This window comes from Lynx rufus, unplaced genomic scaffold, assembly GCF_022079265.1.
Source record: "Lynx rufus isolate CCGP_SWC_20201006 ecotype Redwood Valley unplaced genomic scaffold, mLynRuf1.p SCAF_8, whole genome shotgun sequence".
Classification (NCBI taxonomy): Eukaryota; Metazoa; Chordata; class Mammalia; order Carnivora; family Felidae; genus Lynx; species Lynx rufus.
In genome coordinates, this window is record NW_025814896.1 from 104,353,394 (window position 1) to 104,376,623 (window position 23,230).

A 23,230-nucleotide genomic window follows, 5' to 3' on the forward strand; every position below is an offset into this window, starting at 1 on the left:
CTCAAACCCATTTCCAAATCCTGGGAGCTCTGTTTCTGAACAGGACAGATAATCCTGGTCTCAGGGTTGGAGACACAACCCATGCCATCAACCGGCCTGTGTCCTCTTTGGGTGCAGACATTAGAGAGAAGGGGAGACAGGCTTAGGATGTAACTCAAGCACGGACCCTGGTCTCACGCAGGCCCATGGGTACACGTGGCCCAGGAAGAACAGAAGACGACTGTCTGCAGGGGCTGGTTCTCTCCATCACTGGCTGAGATACAACTCTATTCACAAACCATGGGGATCTGCTTCAGGGTAGAGAACAGAGAAAATACCAAGTGAATTGGGGTTTCCCAGAGGACACTGGGATACCATACCCATTCTAAGCAAATACTTCAAACCCCGAAGGCACAGGCTTTTAACCAATGGAGCTTAAGCTCGCCCATCAGGGAAATGGTGTGTGCTCTAACTGTTGGCATTGGTCACCTCATAGCTCGTGAAGACAAGTTCTCAAGAAGCTTTCGTGATTCATTCACTCAGAAATAAAACCCAAAATTTAACAGCCAAAGGAGCATAAATTCCCTCAAAGGGAAAAAGAAAAAGCTGTTTTAAAACTTCTTAATTCTAGGGGCGCCTGGGTGGCGCAGTCGGTTAAGCTTCCGACTTCAGCCAGGTCACGATCTCGCGGTCCGTGAGTTCGAGTTCGAGCCCCGCGTCAGGCTCTGGGCTGATGGCTCAGAGCCTGGAGCCTGTTTCCGATTCTGTGTCTCCCTCTCTCTCTGCCCCTCCCCCGTTCATGCTCTGTCTCTCTCTGTCCCAAAAATAAAAAATAAACAAAAAAATAAAAATAAAAAAAATAAAACTTCTTAATTCTATACAGGCAACAAGTATTTCTCATGTGAAACCAACAAGCAAAATACCTCATTTTGAAAACGTTTGCTTCACTTTTGACTGCAGGAAAAAGTAGTTCAGCCTATGCCTTGTCTCAAGACCTTCTTTCTCCAAAAACACTGAACTGAAGTCAAGTTTCTGCCAAGTGCAATGGGCCATCTCCCACAGGTGTACCTGATGCAGGCCCAGCTCAGACAGTGTGGTTTCCAGATGTCTCTCGACGGTCCAAAGATTTGCCAACCACGCCAAGGTTCTTTTCAGGGTGATGTGTGGGTCACGGGCAGGTTAGGGGTGATTCAGACCTCCCTTCCCCACCCCCACCAGGCAAGTTTCTAGAAAGGATCTTTTTTGCTTGTATGTTTGCTGTGGGACCTGAGGGACTTAGAATTACAGTAGCATTTCCAGATGAATTCACTTCCCTGTGAGTTTCCTACACTCCTCAAACAGCTTCTTTCTACAGAAAGTAGGAGGGAATACTCATGACCATCACACTTGCTGACCCACCATGGCTGCAGCGGGTCATTGAGGAGCAAGGAAAATTAGTGACTGAGGTTCCATCGGATGCTTTCCGGTAGCTTATGTGGAAGCTCCCCACGACCCCCAGTGGTGAGCACTTCTGTCTTCATTTCATCGATGAGAAAACGAGCTCATCAGACAGAAAAACAGGTCTGCCAAGGTCCTCGGCGCGTCTGGGAACAGCTGGGGTTCCGTCTAGACCCTGCCCCAGCCTGACACACGGCCCTGCAGGTGACACAGCAGTAGCCCACCGGTGCTGAAGCAAGCTGTGACCCCCTCTGGACGGAGACGTTCACAATAAAAATACTTCGCTAAATAAAAAGCCGACTCCAGAAGAGTCTACTGGGGGCTAATGTCCATGCGGATTACTTGCGGTGGTGGGCCACAAGCCTGATGTTACCCAGATGAAACCTTTACCAACATAAGGGGCACGGTACTTAATACTGAGTCGTACGGGAAGATGAACGTGTCACGGTGACAAGCTGCCGGGGATGCCAAAAATGAAGATTAAAATTAAGACAAAATATAGCATACATATTGTTGATTTATTCTATATATATATATATATATATATATTTTTTTTTTTTTACATTAATTGATTTTTGAGAGACAGAGTGAGACAGTGCGTGAGTGGGGCAGGGGCAGAGAGAGAGGAGACACAGAATCTGAAACAGGCTGTCAGCACAGAGCCTGATGCAGGGCCCAAACCCACAAACCGTGAGATCACGACTTGAGCTGAAGTCGGACGCTCAACCGACTGAGTCCCCCAGGCGCCCCGGATTTATTCTATTATAAATGCCAGTCGTGACTGTGCACGCTGTACAAAAAGGCACACAGATAAGACCACCGGACACTTGAATACAAAATATTTGCTTTTAACATTTTGATATATTTTCCTTCGAATCTGTTACACTTACGAACTTCTTAAACTCCACTGTCTGTGCCTCCCACAAAACTCCTATGCTAAACCTAATCTCCAGCGTGATGGTATTAGGCGATGGGGCCTTTAGGGGGTGATTACGTCATGAGTGTGGAGCCTTTATGAATGGGACCAGTGCCTTTATCTGAGGTCAGGGAGCTGGCCTGCTCTCTCTCCATCACGTGAGGACACAAGGGAAGGTGGCTGTCTATAAGTTTAGGAAGAGGGCCCTCCCCTAGAGCTTGAGCATGCTAGCACCCTAATCTCAGACTTCCAGCTTCTAGAAGTGTGAGATCAATGTTTCCTGGTTAAGCCACCTAGTTGGTGCTATTTTTGTTACAGCAGCAAAGACAGACTAAAACACTACGATGTCCTCAACAACTTTGTAACTGTTTTTAACTTAACTTTATGCCAGAAGCATCTGCCACATCATTCTTCTTCTTAATGTCGTTAGGATGACAGCACCACAGTCTGTCAGAAGGATGTGTCAATAGTTTTTTTTGGGCTGGGATAAATAATGTCAGGATGAACAACCCCCCCGTGCCCTCGGTACATGCATTTCGCCGAGCATTTCCTGCAAAAGAAAGGAATGTCAGGCTCTCTGCTCTGTGCCTGCAGAGCAGGGTCTGAGGGTGGGTGGGCGGCAGGGTGCTTAGAGCCCGGAGCACAGCACGGGACCGAGTCCACAAGGTCTTACAGGACAGGTGTCTGGTCTGTGTCAATAGGACCTCCAGAGAGAAGGAAAGCAGTCTCGGGTCACATGCCCTACCATGGGTCCTGGCCACTGACCAAGCAGAACAACTTGAGGACACTGAGCAGATGAGAAAGCAGCTAGACGTTTTGTCACATAGGGAGTATGTCGGAAGACGGAGGCTTTGTTCTCCACAGAAAGGAACGGAGACAACTGGATTCCGGCGTGGGACATGATGTGTGAGACAGGGAGAGGTGGTGGTCCGTGGAGAGTCCCCTGCCCCAACACAGGCAGGGTGATCACAGACCAGGGGCACGAGGAGACCTGGGCACTGGGCAAGTGTTCTAATTCATTGGTTTAAAAATATGTCAGGGGGCAAGATATTAGACTGTCTAGCATTCAATTGGCAATTACATGCATTTCTTCGAATCTAATACCACAACACAAATCAATAGACTATCTCTTTTTTTCCTGCCTTATAGTCCAGTCATGCAGGACTACAGGGCTAGACCTTCTCCAATAAGGAGTTCCCCTCTGGCATGCGGAATCTGACTTGAGTCACCCATTTGGTTTTCAGGCAGTACATTTGAGAGAAGCAAGGTGTAGGTACACCTTACAGGCTCACCACCAGGATCACACGCAAGGCAGTTACAGCTGTAGGGGCACCGTAGTTATTATCTGAAAACAATGGCTGGGACTACTGCCCAATCCCCTCTCAACTCTATTATCCCATAGGGTAAAAACAGAGGGTGTAAGAGGTGATGGCCAAAATTCCGAGTAGTACTTTGCAATCAGAACCAATCAATACCCATCATAAATATTTAGTTAAAAGAAGATACAGGGGAGCCTGAGCGGCTCAGTTGGTTAAGTGGCCGACTTCAGCTCAGGTCATGATCTCATGGTTCGTGGGTTTGAGCCCCACGTCAGGCGCTGGGCCAACAGCTCAGAGCCTGGAGCTGCTTTGCGTTCTGTGTCTCCCTCTCTCTCTGCCCCTCCTCCACTTGTGCTCTGTCTCTCTCCCTTCTCTCTCTCAAAAATAAACACACATTAAAAAAATTTTTAAAAAGAGATTTCTAGTGCTACCAAGATAGGGTCGCCCCACCCATTCTCCCAAGTCCAACCTCGTGCTACTAAAAACCCTAGGGAGAACACAACAGACAAGAAAATGCTAGGGGCACCTGGGTGGCTCAGCCAGTTGAGCGTCTGACTCTGGCTTTTGGCTCAGGTCATGATCTCATGGTTCATGAGATCAAGCCCAAGTCAGGCTCTGTGCTGACAGTGTGGAGCCTGCTTCAGATTCTCTCCCTCTCTCTCTGCCCCTCTCCTGTTTTTTCTCTCAAAATAAATAAATAAGCATTTTGGTTTTTTTAAGAAAGAAAGTGAGCATGGATGTGAGGTGCAGAGGAAGAGGGGGAGAGAGAATCCGACATGGTGCTTGAACTCACAAACATGAGATCAAGACCTGAGCTGAAATTCAGAGTTGGACGCTTAACCGACTGAGCCACCTGGGCACCCCGAAACTTTTTTTTTTAAATACTGAAAGGGGAAAGAAGAAGGTAGGCTGCTTGGGGACCCCGGGACTCGGGGAACGACATGGCAGAGAGGTCCCCAGCTTCCTCACCGTTTTCCATATATCCTGGACAGGGTGCCGCAGAGGGTCTCCAATGGTCACAGACGCAAAGAGCTCCCGGGGAAGCGAGTTCTCCCCAGCTAAAGCACTGGGGAAAGGGTGGCCTTGCAACAGAAAACCCTTTGGCAACACCTGCCCTACCCCAGCTGACCACCACGTGCCACAGTGTCGGCGTGGCCAAGCCAGGGATGGATCATCCACCCATCCATCCCCTGCTCGGTGGGAGGTGTTCGTGCTCTGAACCCACCCCCAGCTTGTGTCAGCAGGCGAAAGGGGAGCTGAGCTGCCAACTTCTGCCTGGCACAAGCAGGCGGGGCCAATCCCGCTGCCCTGCCAGAGGGGTGCTGGGGAAATCACGTGGGTAGCTCTCTCATCCCTGGCCAGTGGAAGCAGATCATGTTCACTCCCCTTCCAGGGTAGCGCTGGTGGGGCCCAGCAGCAAGCTGGCCCCCCACTAAGCAGCGAGGAGGTGGCACGTGGCAGGTCAGTTGCCACTGCACACACGCGCGCGCACACACACACACACACACACACACGTGCACGCACGGGCACGTACCCTCTATCTGCAGGCCCAGTAACAAGCTGGGCCTTCACCCGCACCAAGCGTCAGTGAGCAATGAGACAGAACAAGTCAGGGCAAGTCAGCACATCACTTCCCCCACCACTGGTTAGGGGAAGGCCCAGCGGGGAGCTGAGCAGGTATGAGACTGAACGAGGTGGCAGGAAACAGGGCTGGTGGCCCATAGGTTTTCCTCACCCTAGTCTTGGGAGTCTCTGAGACCCAGTGGGTCACTGGGCCTCCACTCTGCCCTGACATGAAGGAGAATGATCGGGAACTCATACCCAGCATCATGCAGGAAACAGGGTGGCGGGAGGCAGGGCTGGTATTCTACCCCTCACCTGCACTCTGGTGGCAACGAGGAGGCGAGAGGAGCTGAGCTTTAGTCTCCACCCTGCAGGAGCCGAGCTGGGAGTCAGCCCTCTACCACTTCCCCCTCCCAGGGGTCAGCAGGGGCTGCGGGGAACCAAGCATATACCCCCAAGTGAACTCAACGGAGCCACGCGATTTGGTGTACCACTTTTGCTGGGAAGTATCAGCAAGGCCAGAGAAGGATCTGAGCTTGCACCTCACCTGGTGGGAAGCAAGCAAAAATTTTAGAATTGAAAAATGCAACAAAGAGAGGGGGAAAAAAGAAACCCCAAACTTCACTGGCTGGGCCAAGTATTAGAGTGGGGAACAACAGGCCACAGAATCAGCAGACACCAGGCTAGGTCCACAGAATTTACTCAGTCCAAAAGAGAACACAGAATGAAAACTAAGAGTCTCAGGGATCTGTGAGACCACCACGAAAATACACTTTTGTCATCAGAGTTCCAAAAGAGAGGAGGCACTGAGAAAATATTCAAAGACATAATGGCTGAAAACTTCCCCAACTTGGCACAAAACCTACAACCACAAATGTAACCAACTGAGTGAACATCAAAAAGGATAAACCCAGAGAAATCTAAGACACATAATTAAACTTCTGGAAACGAAGAAACAAAAAACCCTCAGAAGCTGCCAGATGGAAAGGACTTGTTACTTCTAGGAGAATATCTGAATGATGGCAGACTTCTCATCTGAAACAATGAGAGCCAGAAGGAAGGGGCATGTCTTTTAAGTTCAGGAAAAAAACAAAACAAACCAACCAACCAACCACCGCCATGGACTGTGAATTCTATAGCCACTGAAAATAGCTTTCTGGAATGAAGGGAAAACACAGACTCTCTCAAACACAGGACTGAAGGATTGTTGCTAGCAGGCCTACTGTTAAGAAATGACTAAACAAAGTCCTCTGAACAGAAAGGGAGTAACAGGAGGCTAGAACTTCAGAAAGGAAGAATACTGAAATGGGGAAAAGATAGGGGTGAATATAATAACCTAGCCTATTTTCCAAGAGCTTAAGGTATATTTGATGGCTGAAGCAAAAAATGTGATGCCATCAGATATGGTGCTCAATGTATATAGAGGAAATGTTTAATTTTTTTTTTAATGTTTATTCATTTTTTGAGAGACAGAGAAAGACAGAGCATGAGCAGGGGAGGGGCAGAGAGAGAGAGGGAGACCCAGAATCCGAAGCAGGCTCCAAGCTCTGAGCTGTCAGCACAGAGCCCGACGTGGGACTCATGAGCGGTGAGATCATGACCTGAGCTGAAGTCAGACGCTTAACTGACTGAGCCATTCAGGCGCCCCATAGAGGAAATGTTTAAGACAATTACATTTGAGGGGTGCCTGTCTGGTTCAGTCAGTTAAACATCTGACTTCAACTCAGGTTATGATCTCATGGTTCATGGGTTCGAGCCCCACCTCAGGCTCTGTGCTAACAGCTCAGAGCCTGGAGCCTGCTTCAGATTCTGTTTCTCCTCTCTCTTTGCCCCACCCCCACTTGGCTGTCTCTATCTCTCTCAAAAATAAACATTAAAAAATTAAAAAAAAAAGACAATTATATTTGAAAAGTGGGACATGTAAAGGGATCTCAATGGATTTAAGGTGTCTACACTGCAGATGAAATAAAAAACATTGATACCACTGATGCCAATAGATCATAACAAATTACATCTGTATAACTGCACAATCACTAAGGATGTTATTCTAAACAATGTATTTAAAAACAAGGGTGCCTAGCTGGCTCAGTCTATGGAGCATATGACTCTTGATCTCAAGGTTGTGAGTTTGAGCACCATGATGGGTACAGTGATTACTTAAGAAAAAAAAAAAACTTAGAAACAAAGAACACTAGAAATAAATCAAGATGGAATCCTAAAAAATGCTCAAATAACCCACAGTAAGATTTACTTATTTTGACTTATTTAATTTTTTATTTTCAAAGTTTATTTATTTTTGGGAGGGAGGCGCAGAGAGAGAGTTACAGAGGGAGAATCCCAAGAAGGCCCTGCACTGTCAGCACAGAGCCTGAAGTAGGGCTCAAACTCACACATCATAAGATCATGACCTGAGCCCAAATAAAGAGTCAGATGCTTAACCAACTGAGCCACCCAGGTGGCTCCCACAGCAAGGTTTAAAAAAAACAAAAAACAAAAAAACCCCACAAAAAAACAAACACAGATAGGAACAGAGGAAACAAAGACAATAAAATGGCACACTTAAGCCTTAACATATTAACAATTACCATAAATGTAAATGATCTAAATTCACCATTTAGAAGACAGATTTGATGGGAGTGGATTACAGTATTATCTGAAGATGTGGGAAAAAATATGCCAGGTAAACAGCATTATTTTTTTTTAAAAAAAGCACGAGTAGCTATATTGACATCACATAAAGTAGCCTTTATGATAAAAGGATCAATCCAATAGGAATAAGTTAACAATTCAGTATGTGTGAACACCATACAGCTGTGCCTCAAAAATATATGAAGCAAAATCTGATGGATTTAAAAGGAGAAATACACTTACAGTTGGGGACATCAACACCATTTGTCTCAGCAACTGACAGAACTACCAGACAGAAAATCAGCGAGGATGTAGAACTGGACAACACAATTCAACCACTAAGATCTGATCAACCAGTAAATATATAATGAACGCTCCAACCAACAGCAGAATACAGATATTTTTCAAGCACTCATGGATCATTTACCAAAACAGACCTCAACACATTTAAAAGAAGTGAAATCATACATAATGTATTCTTTGACCATAATGGAATCAAACAAGAAAACAGTAACAGAAGGACAAGGTAATTGCTATGCACTCAGGAACGAAACAACACACTTCTAAATAATCTAGGGTCAGAGAGGAAATCTCAAAGGAAATAAAAACACATGAAAGTCATTGAAAATGAAAAAACCAACAAACAAAAAAAGAACTGTAACGAAAATGAAAACACAACATACCAAGAACTGTCAGACACAGGTAAAGCAGTGGTGAAGGGAAATTTATGGCACTAAATGTTTACGGTGGAAGAGAGGAAAAGTCTCAAAACATTACTCCAAGTTCCTATCTCAAGAAACTAGAAAAGACAAACACAAAGCAAACTAAAGGAAATAAAAATGAGCAATAAAATTGAAAACAGGAAAAGAGAGTAAAATGAATGAGACAAAAAAGCTGATTTTAAAAAATAAAACCAATAAACCTCCAGAAAGACTGATAAGGTTAAAAAAAGAGGAAAACCTAAATCACCAATAATCAAGAATGAAATGGGCTATCACAACAGATCCTGCACCCACTAAAGATAATAAGAGAACAACATAAACACTTTAAATACCCAACATTCAACAACTTAGAAGCAATGGACCAATCCCTTGAAAATCACAAACTACTGCAATTCAACCAAGATGAAAGAGACAACCTGAAGAGTCCTACAAACACTAAAAACCTGAATTTGTAATTTAAAGACACCCTCTCCCCTCCTCAGCAAGAAAGAAATCTTCAGGTCTACATGTTGTCATTAGAGAACTCTACCGAAACATTTGAAGAATTAATACGAATCTTACACAATCTCTTCTGGAAAAGTGAGAAGAAGGGAACATTCTCAACACACTGTAAAGGCCCTGATCAAAACCAGAACAGTCTGAAGAGAAAACAACAGGTAAACAGTTCTCAGGAACTTAGGTGCAAAGTACTAGCAAATTCAATCCAGTGCAGCAATGTATGAAAAGAACTATACCCTGACCAAGAAGGACTTATCCCAGGCAAGTAAGGTAGATTAACACTGAAAATCAATGTAACTCACCACATCAACAGATTAAAATAAGTAAACTAACAAATTCACATCAATTGATGCAGAATAAAAATTTTATAAAATACCTATTCCATTCATGCTAAAAACTGTCAGCAATTCAGAAATAAAGAGAAACTTCTTCACTTTTTAAAGAACATCTACAAAACAGCTGCAGTTAATAACACACTCATTGGTTAAAGACTGAAAGCTTTCCCTCTAACCCTGGGGATAAGGCAAGTATGTCTGCTCTCATTCAACATAGCACTAGAAGTTCTAGCCACTGTAATAGAGCAAGAAAAAGAAAGAAAATGCACACAGATCAAAAAGGAAGAAATAAAACTTCCTATTTGCAGATAACAAGACTGTCTACATAGGACGCCCAAGAAATTTACAAGAAATTACGGAGTTCAGCAAAGCTCCAAGATCCAAGAACACACAAATATGAACGGCATTTCTATTTATTAAAAATGAATGTTTAGAAAGTAAGTTTAAAAACATAACACCATTAATAATTGCTCCCAAGGAAATGAAATCTAAGAAAACATGTATGACATCTGTATGCTGAAAATTACAAAACCCATAGACCTAAAAACTTGAAGAGACATCTGTTTATGGATCGGAAGACTCAACACAGTGAAGGCGCAAATTCTCCCCCAAACTGATCTGTTAAGTTTAACACAATTCCTATTGAAACCCCAGCAGGGTTTTTGTAGGCAGCGATAAGCTTATTCAAAAATATAGATGAAACGGCACAGGACCTAGCTAAAACAATTTTAGAAAAAAAAAAAAAAAAAAAAGAATAAAATCTGAGGAATCACTCTATCCATTACTGTGGCCTAGTATGTGACTAGAGTAATGAAAGTGTGGTATTGGTGGAGGGACAGACACACAGTTCAATAGAACACAAAAGAGAACCCAGAAATAGAGTCACAAAAACACACTAATTTTTAAGAAAGGTGCACAGCCAATTATAGTTGACCCTTAAACAATCAGGTCTACTAATAGGTGAATTTTTTTCAATAAATGTGGTATAGTACTGTAAATGGATTTCCTCTTCCTTACGATTTTCTCAGTAACATTTTCTTTCCTCTAGCTTACTGTAAGAACCGAGTATTCGATACGTGTAACATACAAAATATGCGTTCATCGACAGTTTTGTGTTATTGCTAAGGCTTCCAGTGAAAAGCAGGCTATCAGTAGCCTAACAGTAGTCAAGTCTGGGGGGAGTCAAAAGTTATGCATGGATTTTTGACTGTGCAGAGAGCTGACGCCCCTCACCTTGAGGGGTTCAAGGGTTAACGGTAGGTGGAAAAAGGGTAACAATTTTCATAAATGGTGCAGGAGCAACCAGGTACCTATAATCAAAACGAATAAACATCGATCTACATCTCCGACCTTAAACTCAATGAACATGAATCATAGATCCAAATGTAAAATGTCAAACCATAAAAGTTTTGGCAAAACAAACAAAAACAACTAAGCAAAACTCTTGGGACCTGGGACTGGGAGAAACTATCTGCAAATCACAAACCTGACTGGAATCTAGGATGGGTCTGAGCTCTCAAAAAGAGTGAAGGAGTAAAACACCCCAACAATCCAATTAGAAAATGAGCAAAAGACAGAAACAGCCACTTCACGGAAGAAGGCGTACATATGCAAAGGGACACATGAAAATATATTCAACATCATTAGCCAGGAGGGAGATGCAAATTACAACAATAATGAGGCATGTGTCAGTGCTAAAACAAATAGTGATGACACCAAATGCTGGGTAAGATCTAGAAGAACCGGACCCCTCATACATTGCTGACGGGGACACGAAACGGCAGTGCCGTTTTGGCAAACAGCTGCGCAGTGTCTTAAAAAACTAAACCGCTATACGTTCCACCAACTGCACTTCTGGGAACGGAAACTCACGTACACGCAAAAACCTATAGGGAACTGTCCACAGTGGCAGTTTGTTGCCATGGTACAGCGTCATGGCCAGTCACTTGAAGGAAGCCTGTGCCCTTGGTCTTCAACTGGCAGCTGCCGAAGACGTACCGGGGATAACGCACGACACGCAGTGCGGGCTGTGACCCTCCCCAAGTCCCTACCATGACTTGCAAACAACTCCAATGTCCTTCAACAGGTCAATGCACCGTGCTACATCATACTGTGGAATGCTGCTCAGCAATCAAAAGCAAGCGATTATTGATTTATACAACATCCTGGGTAGATCTCAATGGAATTACGCTGGGCAAAAAAGCTAATCTCAAAAGGTCGCCTGTGACAGAAGTAGAGCCATGGAGACTAGAGTAGTGGTTGTTAGGCGTTGGGGAGAAGGGAAGTGGCTGTGGCTTTCAAAAGGTAGTATGAGGAACGCTTGGGCTAGAACTCTTCTGTCTGTATCCTGACGGTAGCGGCCATCACACAAGCCTCCACATCGGATAAAATCGCAGAGTAGTGAACACACACTCACACGCACACACAGCATGGAGTACATGTGGAACTGGGGAAACGTGAGTAAGGTAGCCGGAGTCTATCCACGTCCCTTCCAGGCTGTGATATTGTACTAGCAATGCACGATGTTGCCACTGGCAGAAACTAGGCAAAGGGCATAGAGGATCTCTGTTGTTATTTCTTTACTTCTTTTTTCTTTTTTTAAAGGCTTTATTTTTAAGCAATCTCCACACCCAACATGGGGGTCGAACCCACGACCCCAAGATCCATGTTTCATGCTCTTCCAACTGAACCAGCTGGGCGCCCCAGGATCTCTGTATGATTTCTTCCAATTGCATGTAAATCTGTAATGATCTTAAAAAGTGTTTTTTTTAAAAAAGATATAAAATTTAGAACTGTCTACACAGCCATTAGTCACTAAACTTCATTTGGAACTAGTGAAGAAAAAAAAAAAATTCTTGCACTTTACCTCCTCCATCTGCAAAGCAGCCCACCCAGGTAAGACAGAATGCTAGCCACAGAGCTAATGTGACATTGTTCTCGAAGAAACACTTTCAAAAAGTAAAGACAAACAGATAAAATTCATATAAAAAATATATTTTATTTAAAAGCCAACAAGCATTATGAAAAGATGCTCAACGTCACTTATCATCAGGGAAACAAAAACCAAAACCTACAATGAGATATCACCGCAAATGGATGGTTCCTACTGGGAGGAAAAAAAAAAAAAAAAAAAAAAGGAAAACAAATATTCAAATTTTGGCAAGGAAGCGGAGAAACTGGAACCCTTGTACGCCATTGGTGGGAATATCAAATGGTGTGACCACTGTGGAAAACACGGTGGAGGTTCCTCAAAAAATTAAAAATAGAACTCCCATATGACCCAACAATCCCACTTCTGGGTATATATGCAAAAGAATCAAAAGCATGATTTTGAAGAGATGGTTGCACATATCAAAAAGAATCCAAAGTATAATCTATGAGATATCTGCATACCCATATTCAAAGCAGCATTATTCATAACAGCCAAGAGACGGAAGCAACCCAAGTGTCCGATGACGGATGAATGAATTAATCAAGTATGTTGCATAAATACAATGGACTATTATTCAGCCCTAAAAAGGAAGGAAGGTCTAGTAATGATGAATAACCTTGAGGACGTTATGCTAAGTGAAATAAACCAGTCATGAAAAGATTAATACTGTATAATCCCACTTATATGAAACATCTAGAACAGTCCAAATCATAGACACCGATAAAACGAAGGTTGCCAGGAGCTGGGAGGAGAGGAAGTGGAGAACCGACGGTTAATGGGTACAGTGTTTCAGTTCTACAAGATGAGAAAGTCCTGGGAGTGGGTTGCACAACTACGTCAATACGCTGAACGCTACTAACTGCACACTTAGGAAAGGTGAAGGTGGGGCGCCTGGGTGGCCTAGGAGATGAAGCGTCTGACCTCGGCTCAGTTTTGATCTTGCGGTTCATGGGTTCGAGCCCCACATCAGGCTCTGTGCTGACAGCTCAGAGCCTGGAGCCTGCTTTGGATTCTGTGTCTCCCTCTGTCCGCCCCTGCCCTGCTCACACCCTCTCTCTCTCAAAAATAAATTGTCTAAAAAAATTTACAAACCCACGTTTTTAATTTAACCCAGTATATTAAAAATATCTCAACATGTCATTCATATGAACACGGCTGAGATATTTTATATTCTTTCTTATGCACCACGAAGTTTTCAAACTCCAGTGTGAACTGACAGGAACAAGCACATCTCAATCTGGACTAGTTGCATCTGAAGTGCTCAGTACTCCGCCGTGGGAAGCTGTGGCTTCCCCACTGAGCCAGACCTCACCTGTCACCCCCACATGATAAACCTTATAGTTAGAGCCAAATAACTCAAAATATTTGGCGGGGTAGGGGAGACACACAGGGTCTTTTTCCTGCTGCTAGACTTTTTTGAAATCTTATTTGTCTTCAGGTAGCTCTATGGAAAGGCTGATGGGCAAAACTCCAAACTCTGAACATCTCCTGAGCATGTCCTCTTTGTCAGGCCCTCATTACGATCTGCAGGACATCATGCCTCTCCTCGGAGGGCTCACAATCTGCCAGATAACTGCCAGGTGCAAGAGGACTAGGCACATCATGTGGAGGAATACCAAGAACACGACTGACCCCTACCTATGAATTCTGATGTTCCAGAGAATATAAGGGTTAAGTCATTTGACACCCGGAAGTTGTTAATTACGGAGCTTTCACCCTGTTCACAATATTCACTGGCACATCCTGACCTTTCTTAACTCTTACCTCCACCAGCAGTAACTACACCTTCAAAGTACAAACTTGTGCAGAAAATAGTACACAATTTGTATTAAAAACGCACATGGCACACGCACGCTCACTAGCAAAGGCACTCAGAAACCCATACCTCTGTCAACGATTGTGAGCAGAATAATCGGTTATCCACTAAGAGCTCATTTGTTAAGTTAATTGACCCAGGATGTAAGGCGACTACAATTTGATTGGTAAAAGCAAAAAAAAAAAAAAAAAAAAAAAAGGAAAGAAGAAAAAAGAACCCTCTCTCTCTCCTCATGGAAAAATATTTTTTAAAGACCTCCAGAAAAATCGGGGATATCGAGAAAAATAGGAAAGCATTTCTAGAATAAACAAAACATCTACTTGCTGCACATCCCAGACAAGAATAGACTTTCTCATCAGAACAAAGATGCAGGAGCAGAACTACCAGATCCGCTGCTTCCTTTCCCCACTCGCGGAGCAGAAACTATTTTGTGGGTGAAGGAGCAGGAGCCCCTGGCAGAGGAGAACCTCTCTATAACCTCACATTTGTGTTGCCCTGGGGACAACCAATCATAAAGACTTCTTTGTGAAAAAGAAAAAAAAATGCGTTTTGCAATAAATTATCAAAAGCTTCATTGAAGATCTTAACGGACATGGTTGAGTAAGGAACACTAAACATGACTACAAAGAGAACAGAACCCAATTTTATCAACTCAGCAGATTTCAGGGGTCTTTAGGCACTGGACTATTAGAAGAATAACCATGAAAAAAAGTTATAGACTACAAAGGCTGTCAATTTTATTCTGCAGTTAATAAAACTCCTATCTATCTAAGTCCTCTCCAGTCCCCCACTCATCCCCCACCCCAGCAAACAGATCCCCCCAGAACTAAATACTGAAAACTTACCTTGATGCACTAACTTCAGACAAACTCCTTATAACTTATCATTTACTCCTTGCATTAAACTCTCGGTTATCATGCCAATCTACCGGAATGTAGTTAGTGCTATGAAATTACACCTCAGGATCCATGACTTGACTTCACAGGTATAAACATAACAGTCTTTAATAACTTAGACTGTGATCTCTAAAGCTTTACATCTGTCATCTAGAGTAACAGGACTTACCTTATAATCTCGCTAAACAGTATGTTACCATACATACTAAAAAAAAAAAAAAAAAAACCAACATTATCTCACCCACTATTTCTGGTTCACAAGGTAAGATAAACTCTATCTATGCATCAAGCCACCACCTGTAGAGGCGGATTCATAGGTCTGCAGGGAAAAACTATAAGGCTTCCGAAGGATCCTTAAAATACATAGGTTTTTAAAACTACACACCATTAAGCCCTATTCACTCATTCAGTGAGCAAGAATGCTACAGGTTCATAAACTCAGGAGCACTTTCATGGGCAGAGAAACATTCCCAAGCACCAAGAACTTCTAAGCTTTAAATGAGTTCAGGACAGTAGCGAGAGAAATAAATAGCAGCAATAAAACTTCTAGCTCCTTTTCTTAAGGAGGGATCCTAATGAAGTAGATCTCAGTTTGCAGCGGGAGACACCTAGCCAATATGCATAGTTACCAATGTTTTTGCCGTCTCTGCTTGCCATTTCCCACGTGTGCCCAATCTGACAAGTGACCAACCTTCGGAGGCTCTAATTCTGTAACATGGGGACAGACCTGCATGGTTTCCCCATCTGAAGATTAGGAGGCACAGCCCCATTCTATCTGTAAATGCAAATTTGCCATTGTGTTCCAGCAATCAGATGTCTAGCCTGATGACTGTTTAGTTAGCTTCTGGCAAAAATGTGACCTACATTCTAACAGTCTGTATATACCGGATCCTTCAGGAATAATGCTGCCAACTTGCTTATATTTCATTAATCCAGGAAAGGCTAATCTGTCCAAATGGGAAGCAAGATTTTGGTGAATCCTTATCAAGACATGAACCTTTTCCATCAGTGGGGAAGAGTGACTTGAATCAACACAGACTTACTCACTTACCAAGGTTGCCAGAAGCAAACATGCTCAAAGTCACATGCTGGGGGCTCAAGGGTCAAATCTAGCCTGCAGATGTTTTATCTGGCTTGCACAGTGCTTTCAAAGTTCTAAATTAATTGCCAATGTCTAAACATCAGGATATTTGGCATCAAAATCTACATTCCTGGGTTATCTTGCACTATACAATAGGAAAACAACTACTACTCTCAGACCACACACCCACACAGACACAGTTGGGGGCAGTTCTAATGTAAAAAGTGCAAATGCTCCCTGATTTCCCATAGTTAGTTCCCACAAGGTCAGTTCCCTCTGTGATTATATGGTCAGGTTTTCCTGGGCATTTACGTTTGCCACTCCTGGTTCAGACCCCAAAACACTGTTTAATCCCTGAAATAAAAACTCACAATCTAATCTTATTAGTGCTATACCTAAAACCTCTGAGCAAACAAAATTAGCCCAAAGAGAAATGTGAGGAGAAAACAAACCATTTCCATGGTTCTATGTTGGTACTGCCTTTACAAACAAGGTCGGTTTTTTAAAGCGTCCTTGTTGAAAATGGTTAACTTGTCTCGTTTCCCTCCATACATTTAGCTATTTGCTGTAGCTGACTGAGTCCCCTTCAAGCAGAGGGTCATTAATAAGTGAGTCTTAGTGGTTACAACAACACCTACACTTCAGTGAAGGCAGGAACAGGGATTCCGGCTTTACTGCTCAACAGGCAGATACTGGGTGTATTTTACTGCTGCTACAAAACCTGATTTAAAATCAATGTTGGCTTGATGTCTTATTTGACACATCCTCCCCTCCTATCAAAACATGGAATAAATCAGTAAAAAGGTTTCTAAAAGGGGGTTTAATGTAAATGTTACACACAGCCTTTACGCAGAGTCAAACAACCACACGTTAACTACCTCTTACCCGGGTATTGCTTACCCATTGCACTGAGATAATGGTTGAAGGCCTGGCAAGGAGGACTTGGGGTTTGTGTTGATTTGTCACAACTCATGGGTGCCGGGCTCCTGTCTGTGTCAAAAGAGAAATACCCACTGGAGGATCGAGACAGCAGGGAGGATCTTCTGACAAAGATGAAAAGCGGGGATCTGGTAGCAAAAGGCCCGGGGCTGGCTGGTGGGGCCAGCGGGCCCTGAGGGCTGCCTTGGGGGCAGCGGTCCCCTTCGCCTTCAGGATTACCTTGCTGCTCGGTCTGTAGAGAGGTAGGGGCCCCAGGCCTGAGCTGAGGAGGCCTCTCAGCAGGCTGCAATTGTCCACCTTCTCTGTCACACTCAGAACTTACATCTGAAGGTTGCTTTGCCATTTGGTCTTTTTTTCTGCAAGTAAAATAAAAACTAAGATTATCTTAAGCAAAACAGTAACCGTAACAAGTAACTAAATGTAGCTAACTTTCACGGACTCCTTCAACATTTCTAGAAGAGCGAATGCTTTAACGTTAAGTCGTCAGTTGGTATATTTTTCTGATAATCTTCCAGGTAAGAATAAAAATAACACCTAAAATAACAAAAGTTATCTCTCTCTTTGCGAGGTGGGGGGAGGGGAGGGGGTGGGACTAAAACTTCCTGCCACCAAGCAAAATACAATTACATCCTCAACGTGTGACCGGTGCTCTAACGCACACGGACACGCACACAAGTTTTAGGAGAAGCAGCTCGTGTTAAGTCTATTCACACGTGCTCTTTGCTCAGGGCCGACTTGAAGAAGTCGGAAACTCCCAGCGGGCTCTGATTTCCCGGGATCAGATACCGCGCTGGAGCACAGGAGCGGGCGCAGATGCAGCGATTTGCAGGCGGCTGGCCGCGTTCCCCGCTCCGGCCCCATTGTTCTGCCGAAAGTGCTGAGGGCAGCAAGTCTGGGGAAGGTTTGGCAAGGGCCGTCAGTCGTAGTAAGTGCGTCACAATAGAGTTTGTAACTCCGAGCGAGCGCGGCTCGGCCCGGGTCGGGCGCTCCCCGCCCGCGGTCCCTCCCGCTCCCAGCCCGCGCGCCCCTCCTCCCGCAGGGGGTAGCGCGCCGCCCCGAACTCGACAGAACTTCTCCCGAATGCACCCACACTACGAGGTGCACACCTCCAAATGGGGGGGGGGGGAGTCCCCCAAAGCCGTCCCCGGGCTCCCCCCTGCAAAGTCCCCAAGTAACTCTACACGCTAGGCGACACCGGAGCGCGCGCCTCCTTCACCCCATTGACCCTCCTCTGCGAAGGCAATCGGGCCGAAACTCACGTCCGCCCCTTCCCTTCCGAGCGTCGCGTCCGAGCCCGGGCCGCGCGGCGTCCTGCCCGCGCCCTTCGCCGACCCGGAGCCCCCTGACCGTCAGCACGAAGGTAGCGCGGGAGACAAAGCCTAGAACTCGCGTTCAGAGCCCCCGGGGCAGCGCAGACCCGACCACTGGCCGTCCACCCGCCGCCGCGCTCCGCCGGGCAGCCGAGGGCTCCGCGCGCCGCGCTTCTGGCCCGCGCTGCCCCGGCCGCCGCCGCCGCCGCCGGGAACATCCTCCGCCTCCTCCCGCTCCTCCCCTCGCGCACTGCGCCCGCCGCCGCCGGCACCGCCGACCTCCCCGCGCCGCTGGCGCCGGGTGCCCGAGCTCCCAATTGGCTCGCGCGCGGTCGCTCTGCGCCGCAGCCAATAGCCGCCGCCGGCGGGGGCGGCGCCTACGGGTCAGGCCGCCAAAGGCGAGGCGATTGTTGACAAACTCGCCTCCGAAGGCGGCCCCGGCTGCGGCGGCGGCGGCGGCGGCGGCGGCGGCAGCGGCGGCGGCGGGAGTCTCGGGGCCCGGAGCTGCCCAGGCTTCCCCAGCCCGCCCCCCGCCTCTGTGACCGTCCGGACGCCGCTCGAGCCTCCGCAGCTCCCGCCACCCCAAGCAGCCGGTCACCTGGAGACAAAGCAGGAGCCTCGCTCTCTCCACACCCGCAGGGCCGTTCTCAGCCCCTAGTCCTTGCTGCGGGCCGCCGACCCCGCCCAGGCCGGCTGGGCTGAAGACCCCAAAGGCCGCCCCCTCCCTAGCTGCAGCACCGACCCTCCTCCAACTTCCTCCCTTTTTCTCCCCGTGCGCCGCGGACACGCTCCAAATCTAAGCGATCACCACGGCCACTGGCACGCATATCTGCGCGCACCCGTGGCCACTGCAGACAGCGAACGTATCCACACCCCCATTCCCAGCGTCCCGCGGGTCTTCCACTACCAGCACCAGCACCGAGTAACAGGCCTTCGAGGGCACCGCACCGCCAGCCAGCACTGCAAGTGAGTCGCGGTGCCCGAGTCTCTACGACAGTCCGGCCCCCGGATGCAGCAGGTTCTGCTGCTCGAGGCTCGTCCACTGCGTGGCCGCGGCAGTCGGAGGAAGCCCTCGGTCTCCCGCTGTCTATGGATGGTGCGGCTGGTATCGTCTGCAGCGCACTCGCAGACCGGGCAGGGCTCCCAGACACGTCCGAGAGAACGAACGCAGTAGCTGCCCTGAAACCTCGGCCTGAATGGGTACAAGGAAAAGCCGAGTCCTGTCAGTTAAATAACCACCTCAGTTCCGCAAATCCTCCGCAACGGGCCCAAGCACCCGAGAAAAGTCAAGGCTCCAGACCAGCTCGTACCGCGCAGCCGCTACTCGGGGGTCTCCGGGAGCCGGCCGCGAGGCTCTGGCCGGCTGCCGCAGCCCAGTGTCGTGGAGCGGGGCCCCAGCTCCCGGGACGGAGCGGAGAGCACGCGCTGCCTTCCCAGCCGGCCCTGAGAAGCTTCACCACTCCCTCGCGCGGAATCCCGGCCCGAGCCGTACTTCGGCCAAGTGCCCGTAGCCTTTCCACGGATGACCCCTCACCAAACTGGACCTGCAGGGGAAGGGAACCCGACCCACCTGATCGCCGCCTCCCACCCAGCGACAAGTGGGACGGGTACGTGCATCTCTGCCTGCACGTGCTCGGGAAGGGAGCAGGAGGTGGAGCCGATCTGACTCCGGTGTTTGTGTTCCGTCGGCACCCGGCCCGCTCCCGGGGATTCGGAGGTATTTACCTTGCGTTTCTCAGTCCGAGAGTCAGAGTCAGACATTGGGGGGACGAGGGCCAGGGAAAGGGCGCCGAGGGGGTGGCGGCGGGAGCGGGGCGAAGCGAGCAGCCCGCGGCGATGCTGGCCGCAGTTGGGCTGGGGCGCGCAGGGCGACTTCAAGAATCCGGTGGCAGTGGTGGCGGCGGCGACGCGAGACGGAGCGCTCTTACAAGATCAGAACCTGGAGGCTGCGCGGAGCGAAGTGAAACCTGCACAGCCCTGCAGCTCGGCTCTGGCTGGTGGCCCCGCGCCCGCACCCAATCACTGTGAGCTCCGCCCCCGCTGGGTCCCGCCCCGGCGCGCGGGCTGGCAAGCCCCGCCCCCGCCGCGCAGCAGCCGCTGGCGCTTTCAGGCTCCGACAGGTAAAGGCGGGGGTGGCCCCGCCGGGTTCCCCTGCGCGCGCTGCCCGCCCTGCCCCGGCGGGGCGTGTTTACTGGAGCGACTAGGGCTGCTGGTGGCTTGTGCGCACCCATCCCCCTCCCTCCAAAGTGTACCCTTGTCTTTCCCCCATCCAGCAGAGGCCAAGACGTGCGCTTGGAACAGAGGGGGCGCTCCGGGCACGCAGAAGCGGGCTGGGCCGCTGCCGCCAGCCGAAGGCCTCAGGAGGCGCCCCCGAGCCCTTGATGGGCTGCAGGAATTTCTCTCTCAGCCTCTTTGGGGCAGACGCGGGGACTGGGTTGACCCGAGAACACGCAGGTCCAAGGTTGAGCAGAGGGTCTCAAAGCTCTCCTCACTCAGAGTCTGGGGTGCTGGGAGAGACCCCGATCTGCAGGGCTGCTCACCTTCCTCGCTCTCGCCTCACGTGATTGTCTTAGGCTCCCTCCTCTTGCCATCTGGCAGGGACACCTAGCCTGTCTCCCGCGCGGAACCTCCGATAAGAGGCAGAGCCCTTCGCGGGGCGAGTGAAGAAAGAGGCCAGGAGCTGATCCCCGGAGGCGTCTGTTCCGTAGCCCCGAAGCGAGAAGGGGCTGAGCGCAGAGCAGGTAAAATAGGGAAATGAAAAAAGAACTCGAAAAAAAAAAAAATCCTTTTAAGAAAAAAAAAAAAAAAAGGCCCAGAAGAATCTCGGCCTTCAGGTGGGAGAGAGGATGGTAACTCTGCTCGGAGAGTTAGGATCCTAGAGACTGGTGGGGCTCTCAGAGAGACGCCAGGGAGGCGCGGTGAGGCCAAGGAAGGCGGCGCGCATGGTGAGCGGTGTAGAGAGCGAAGTGCTCCCCCCCACACCCCTTTTCCCTGCGCGCTCCTATCCCCTTCCTCCTTGGTGCCCGCGGCCCCACTCCCACTCCTGCTGGGGGGACGGTACACCTTTGGGTCCGCACCCCCATATCTGTTTTGCTAATGTGGATTATGAGTTCTCACCGTTACCCCTCATCGCTAGGAGACAGCCAGGAGACAGCCGTGGCCGGGGAGTGGGGGGGCAAGGTCGGTCGGGAGATGGAACATCCTGCCACGGGGGAGACCCGGTTAGACGGAATAAAGAAACTCAATTTAAGGATCACCTAACCTCCCCCCCCACCCCCCCCCCCCCACCCCAGAACGAAGAAGGAAGGGTCCTCAGTTGCAGAGGAGCAAGTCAGCGAGGCGTTTGTCCCGCTGCTGGCCACCTCGGTCAATTTTATGCTGCATAAGCAGACATAGAACGTCAGCGAGACAGCACAGCCCCTGGTTAAAGTCTTCTCAGCACATCCTCCCGCGAATCCTGAGCCAAGTGTGGGAGGCCAGGGGTTCCCGGATGGACTCAAGGACCCATGGCCCGTTCTGCCTCGGGATTTCGTCGCAAGAGGGAGAGAACGAGGGCGTGCACGCGGCGAAGTGGACGCAGAGGCCAGATGTCTACCCTGACCGTGGCTTGGAGCTGCTGCCTTCGACCTCAGGTGGCGGCCACGGGTGATCTCTGAGCCTTAGCCGCCCGGTGTAGTAGCACCCGGGGAAAATAACAGAACTCCTGTGCCCGCTGGGAGCCCCAAACCCGACCTAGTGCTCCGAGCTCTCCGTGGGGTTGGCCGACGCAGACGGGGACAGGAAAAGAACCACTACGGCAGAAGCCGTAGTGGTTGTCATCTGCTTCTGTGCAGCTCCGCCGCCCCCGCGTCGTCTGCTTTAGCGACCCTGTGAACACTTTAAAACAACAACAAAAAATAAAACACACACACACACACACACACACACACACACACCAAAAAATCAAAGGCATCAGGGAAAGCAAATGGTTAAGCGCACTTATTTGGGACACGAAGAGGAGGTCGTCTCTGAGTCTGCTGTTCATGCAGCCCAGACTGTGCTGGGGAGCTTTGGCAGAACACCCCGCGCTCTTCCCGCCCTCTCCCACAGGGGCCGGAGGTCCTCTGGAAAGGGACGGTGTGGGAAGAGCAGGTGGGCTCTCTGCTCCGGTCCGGTCTTGGATGTCGCCCTCGCAGACACAAGCAGAGCTATGCCCACTCCTGCCTCCGCCAGGAGAGGAGGAGAGGGAGTAAGGAGGATGGCTTGGACTGAGAGAAAGGAGCAAGAATGAAGTGGGGCAATGATCTGAAAAGTGAGATAGGAAATCTACAGCCCTTGCCCAGACCACAGGCGTTGCCGGTGTGGTGTCTCCGAGTTCCGAAATTGACTTAACTGAAATGTACGGCCCTAGCCCGCCTCCCCATCCTCGGAAGTAGCCGGAGCGCCTTCCCATCGCTTAATGTCTTTATTAAACTTTGTATCTATGCTCCTCTAAAGAACAGATTACAATTTCATATGGTAAAAATATTTTCCGCTCGTTGTCTTACGGTCCGGAAGCCGCCTGCCAGAGAGGACGAGCCGGAGTTCGCGCTCTGCGGAGAGCAAAACTCCAGGCACACGCTCCCCTTTCCACATCCGTGCGTTTCCTCGAAGACTCCAAGGGGGATCTGATTCACTGGAAAAGCATCATTTGCTGAGCTGAACTTTGCCCACGAGTGTTTGATTTTTATGCTTTGATTTTTCCCCCCACGCAGCACCAATGCGTTTTCCAAAAATCACTGTAATTCTGAATCACCGCTGACAGCAGGAGACCTTTGGCGACACCTGGGTGTGGGGCGTGTTCGCAGGGGAACCCACTGTCTAGGGGGATCAGGCGCCTA

General features: G+C 48.5%; 2 protein-coding genes across 8 annotated transcripts in view; one reads left to right on the forward strand and one right to left on the reverse strand.

Annotated features, from left to right (window-relative positions):
* BCL2L11 (BCL2 like 11) overlaps positions 1-20,329 on the reverse strand; it is a 49,181-nt gene extending 28,852 nt beyond the window's left edge. Inside the window, exons 1-3 of one of the 7 annotated variants that reach the window (XM_047068294.1) lie at positions 19,942-20,021; positions 17,281-17,417; positions 17,023-17,112 (exon numbers count right to left, since the gene is read on the reverse strand). In XM_047068294.1, the coding sequence (XP_046924250.1) occupies positions 17,023-17,112; positions 17,281-17,417; positions 19,942-19,988 (274 nt within the window). In that variant the 5' untranslated portion in view covers positions 19,989-20,021. Of the gene's footprint in view, positions 1-17,022; positions 17,418-18,320; positions 18,475-19,941; positions 20,033-20,096 lie in introns of those variants that run through there. The other 6 variants (XR_006960147.1, XM_047068291.1, XM_047068295.1 and 3 more) reach the window with 6 other exon arrangements.
* LOC124503324 (uncharacterized) lies at positions 18,930-21,117 on the forward strand. Its single transcript, XM_047068289.1, has 2 exons — positions 18,930-20,088; positions 20,970-21,117. The coding sequence occupies exons 1-2, from the start codon at positions 19,461-19,463 to the stop codon at positions 21,005-21,007; spliced, it is 666 nt and encodes a 221-aa protein (XP_046924245.1). The 5' UTR covers positions 18,930-19,460; the 3' UTR covers positions 21,008-21,117.
* Positions 21,118-23,230: the final 2,113 nt, after the last annotated feature.

Coding starts and splice junctions, on each gene's coding strand:
- LOC124503324 (XM_047068289.1), top strand. CDS start 19,461: ATGGATGGTGCGGCTGGTATCGTCTGCAGCGCACTCGCAGACCGGGCA. Junction 20,089..20,969: donor CCGCTCCCGGGGATTCGGAG/GTATTTACCTTG, acceptor GCCATCTGGCAG/GGACACCTAGCCTGTCTCCC.